The sequence below is a fragment of the Montipora capricornis genome, chromosome 7 (genome assembly GCF_036669925.1).
Source record: "Montipora capricornis isolate CH-2021 chromosome 7, ASM3666992v2, whole genome shotgun sequence".
Lineage (NCBI taxonomy): Eukaryota > Metazoa > Cnidaria > Anthozoa > Scleractinia > Acroporidae > Montipora > Montipora capricornis.
Window position 1 is genome coordinate 21,794,391 of NC_090889.1, and position 4,892 is coordinate 21,799,282.

The 4,892-nt window shown below is 39.7% G+C and overlaps 1 protein-coding gene across 2 annotated transcripts in view; it reads right to left on the bottom strand.

The window, feature by feature from the left end:
- Positions 1–680: 680 nt before the first annotated feature.
- The window catches only part of LOC138056420 (uncharacterized), an 8,283-nt gene continuing 4,071 nt past the window's right edge, over positions 681–4,892 (bottom strand). Inside the window, exons 1-5 of one of the 2 annotated variants that reach the window (XM_068902206.1) lie at positions 3,733–3,834; positions 3,427–3,468; positions 2,780–2,989; positions 2,207–2,308; positions 681–1,118 (exon numbers count right to left, since the gene is read on the bottom strand). In XM_068902206.1, coding sequence (XP_068758307.1) covers positions 996–1,118; positions 2,207–2,308; positions 2,780–2,989; positions 3,427–3,468; positions 3,733–3,780 — 525 coding nt within the window. In that variant the 5' untranslated portion in view covers positions 3,781–3,834 and the 3' untranslated portion in view covers positions 681–995. Of the gene's footprint in view, positions 1,119–2,206; positions 2,309–2,779; positions 2,990–3,426; positions 3,469–3,732; positions 3,835–4,892 lie in introns of those variants that run through there. The other variant, XM_068902205.1, reaches the window with a different exon arrangement.

The window sequence follows — 4,892 nt, forward strand, 5'->3', positions numbered from 1 at the left end:
AGTGTTGTTCGAAGCGCTTCTATTAAAGAGCGAAAACACTTACTAAAATTATCTGCCACAAAAAAGCTCATAATCAAGTTTGTCCATGTGTTATCCATGGTCACTATCACTAGGACAATAGTGGACGAGGTTATTTTTGGTTTTTATGTTACAGGCTTTGGATATAATTTAAAAAGGATTAAGGAGGAAAATTCGTGCTGCACATGCGGTAGGAGTCTTCGTTTTCGTCTATAAAACAAAGTCATCAGATTGGACGATTGCTGTCGGTATTTTTTGTTAGGGGAGAGGGGGGTGCGGAGAGGCAGGAGATGGAGGAAGCGCTATATCCTGACAAAAGTAGCTCATTTTCCTTTACTTTGCTTTGAAAATGAGGCTTAAGAAAAGCTTGATGGCAGAAGGGCTTAGACAAAAATGATTCCGAGGAAGAGTTGAGGAAATTTTAATTTGGTGTCTCATTTCAAGGGCTGTGTTATAGTAACGCAAAATGTATTCATCACCATGGTAGTATTCCTTACAACATAATTGTGTTATCACATTTTGCGTGACCAAACTGTTATCGTTACATATAGACCAAAGGTATTGCATTTTGCGTTACTATTACATTTTGTGCGAGTTACTCCATTTTGTAGTGCAACAGTGTCAGCACACAGAAAAAATGCCATTTTTGTAGTGAGCGATAAGACTTTTATTGCATTTAACATCATAGTGGTCGTTTTTATGATAGAACCACATACATAATCCATCCGAGAACAACTTGAAAAAAACATTTGTTGAGTCTGTTTAGTTTGTCCTGCAAAAATCATATTCAAAACTATGTTTGACAAACTGTGCACTTCCTTGTGCCTTTCACGTCGTTGTTTGCAGATCGTTATATTAAACAGAAGCATTACAGATGGTTAACCAAGCTTTTTCCCAAACGGATTATGCCTCTCCAGCATAGGGACTTTCATTATCTTGAAGTACATAAGACGCCCTGTAGGTTTTCCTCTCTTGAATCACTCGGCTTCGTCTTTCGGCACGCACTGCCTGATGGGGAATTTGACCTTAATGATTGGCAGGGTCACGTGAGTGGTGACTTTGCACATCAAGCCATCCATACAGCCGCACTTGTGAACGCTCTGAGGAAAAAAAAAAAAACAACTGTGAGTGGAGCCAAATTTCTAACACTCTGTTGACTATGTTAACATTTAATCAACCAATATTCACAACTCTGCATCACTTGATTAAAAAGAAAGCAGAAGACTGTGTCTGATTTTTAAGTGGCCGTGTGACATGTCGCGCGGCGTCACTTTACATGAACCTTAACTTCGACTGGCTACAACACCCGGGGGGGGGGGGGGGGGGACTCCCATGTAAAAAGGACGTGGGTGCTCGTCGGAAATTTTGAAAAAAACCCCTAAGAGGTACCAAGATCCTGTCTTGTGGGCGTGGCATGAAACTTTTTTCACCCCTAAGAGGTACCACACTATGGATTTTAATTAGACAAAATTAAAAATTAGTTAATTGTCAAATGTCTCCTATCATAAATGTTCGGCTCATTACCTTAAAAAGTACCGCTAAAGCTCCCGCTGTGGACCTTTTGAGGCTGAACACCCTAAGAGGTACCAAGACCGCTTTTTTAACCCCTAGAAGGTACGACGAGCAACCCCGCCCATTTTATTTGGGAGTCTCCCCTTCGGGGTTACAACAATCACTTTAAGTCCAGAATTTCAGGAGGCAAGTTCTTTTAAGGAGAAAAAAGCTTCCCTCTCGTGCTTTTGCCTTTTTACACTTCTTGACAGTGAGCAACCAACATGTACTGTGATTGGCCAAAATAAAGATAATGTAAGGTAAGAGAGAGAACCCCTGTGCCCCATAATTACCAATAGAATCTATTTTTAGATCGCGCCCGTAATGCAAAGGTTATTTTTATCTGTTGTTACCATGACCACGGAGTCTTGTTCACGTGGTCACGGCAACTGACCAATAAGATGTCGCCTTTGATATACCCACGCATTATAATACGGAAATAACAGATTTCAAATAACGTTTATCAAAATAACATTATAATTATTCTATTGCCGAATTAAAAGTGACTTGGAAAGCCGTTTTGTTAAGCACCAATCAAACGCTTTTTAAATAATCCACTAAACAGTTTTTCTCCCTTACGTTTAATGAATTCTAAAAGACCAACAATAAAAGGTAAATTGATACAACGTCTTCTTACCTGAAAGTAGCAAGTGAAGTATTTCAAGAGCTTCAAGCTACATCGCTTGTTGAGCAAACAGCAAGTATTTGGCCAGAAACAATCGGCAGCTGAGGTACATTTCTGAAAAACAAGTTGCAAAGAGCATTCCCAACATATGAAATAAGCCAATGAGATAACAATAGTGAATGTATCTGGGGCAAGGCAATTGGGCAAGGCACCTAAAGATACTGTTTCTGATTGGTCGAGAAAAGTGGCGCGAAATTGTAGGCAATAGAGTTTAGCCACATACGAGTTTTGGGTACTCAAAACGAACTGGAAACATCACAGATATCCCCTGATATCCCTTCTACCGACCCCTCCCCCCTCTGACCTTCCTCTTTTGCTGTTCATACCACCCTGATGTAATCATTACGTTCGTTCTGTGTTTAGGTTGAAATTGCTTTTTCGTGTGTTAAAGTTCTTCTGTTTTAATCTAAATGTAATAAAGGTGCAGTAAATGAAAACAAGCGGTTGTCGTAAAACTAATGCAAGCCTTGACTGTGACAACAAAAAAACCCCAAATTTTACGTTTGAAGAATACACTTGGTTTACCTTTCCAGGGTAAAACCTTGAAGATGTCTGCTCCAATGCGGTGCTACCAGGCTCCAGTGTTTCTCGGATATCATCTTCGGTTAATTGCTCGACGGCAATTTGCTCATTAATCGGCATACATTGCTTGATTTCAACTTTTTCGCCTTCCAAATACATCTCTCGAGTTACCTTGCAAGCCAAACCAACGGCGCATTGACAGTGGACATTCTCCTAGAAAAACAAAAAAAAAAACGAAAACTTTTGCTTCACGAGGTAAACCTGGTTATTATGGACCCCCCCCCCCCCCACCCCCTCTTTAAAAACATTTTTGAGGCGTAGATAGGTTATGTTATGTTGGGTGGGGTAGGGTTGGGGTAAATTGTTGGCCAAGTTATGGTCCAAAAAGTCTGAAAAACAGAAAAGGCTTTAACTTTGTCGGGAAATAGGGAACTTCTAAACAATTTTAACAGCGGGACAAAGCGGGTAGTCATCGAAGGACAAGATAGGACTATCTAGCCCACTCTGGTAGCCAATCACAGCCAGGAACAGGTTTCACTCGTCTTGCCCAGCATCTCTTTTGCAATCATTTTTGCGAACAAGGTTTTTCCAGAGACACTCGAGCTTCATCAATAGCCCATGATTTATTTTATTCTACTGGCATCACTTACCTGCATATCACACGGTGAATATTTCGGGAGATTGGAACAAGCCTGTATACAAAAACAAACGAAGGTCAGATATCAGATGATTTCATCGGTGCCATAAAGAAATTGATCATGAGTTAAACTGGAGGAATAGAAATCTTAATGCTAACATGTTTAGTCCTTAAAGGACAAACCACCAAACTGCTGCATGGAAACTGAAGAATTGTGTTTCTCTACCTACTCAATCACTGAAAGTAGCTATACACTAAACAAAACCACTATACGGACCAACCAAAGTAAGTAACGAACAGTCTTAACATGAAGTCTTACCAATGAAAGCGAGAGAAAGAGACTAAGCATCAATACCGAAAGTTTCATGACTGTTAAGTGTTATGAAAGGATTTTTGAGTTTCCAAAAACTTCCAGAAGCTGGATATTACGAATGGGTAATTGTTTTCTATCTTTCAGCCTTTTTATAGACTTCTTTTCAAGACCATTACTTTCAGAGCAAAAATTTTTTTGACATATTTCCTGAGGATGATTTTGTCAGCTGTTTCACTCTAATTTACGGAATTCTTACGGATGCTTTTAGCAAAAGAAGGATGAAGTGTTTCAGCTGCAAAGCTTAATCACTGTTCTCTAGGGAGTCTTCTGCGAATGACAGGTCCCAAAAAATGCTTAACGAGGGTTTTTTACTAATAGAACAGTTTCTAATCGGGTTTCTAGCTAATTTTCGCAATCGCTTTGGTTTGTAATAATAACCTTGATAATTGGATTTAAAAACCGTACGATTTTTTCAGCCAATAAGATGTGATTTGATCGAACGCGTTTTTCACGCCCTCAGCATCGGTTGCATGTATTTGTTTTTTGCTGTGATTGGCTCACCTACTTGTCCGCTAATGTGCAGTGTCAGTCTGTGATTGGCCGGAGAAATATCGAAAAAAGATAGCAAAACTGGAACGCTGACACGTGAAGATTGAAAAAATACCCGAAATTAAGGTGAATGCCTCTCTATTGAGCGCAGTTTTAAAACGTAAAAAGAGTATCCTCGTCTATAGAGTGTTTTCAACCTGAACTATGGAACGGGCGACATTTTGGTGTACCCAATTAATACTCCGAGAATTGAGCTCTATTATCATGCAAACGTTTTCTTTCGTTTCGGTGGAAAAAAAGCTATAAGGTTACTGATCACGTGAGTGAAGACACTTCATAAATCAACGTAGTTTAACAAAATAGATTACTGAAAGTAAAATAGAAGCCATAAGCAAACCGTGCATCCAAGAAGCAGAAACTAATTACTTGATTAAGAAGCTGACCGCGTTGTCCGAGGTTTAATATTGCAAAAATTTGAGGTGAAGTTTAACGGAACTTGTTTTCCCCTCGGACTTTCCGCAAACAAAGAATGGTCCGTTTTGAGGCCATTGACTCTAGCCAGCGATAAAAAGACACCGAAGACCGTGGGAACCCGTTCTACTTACACATTGAAAAAG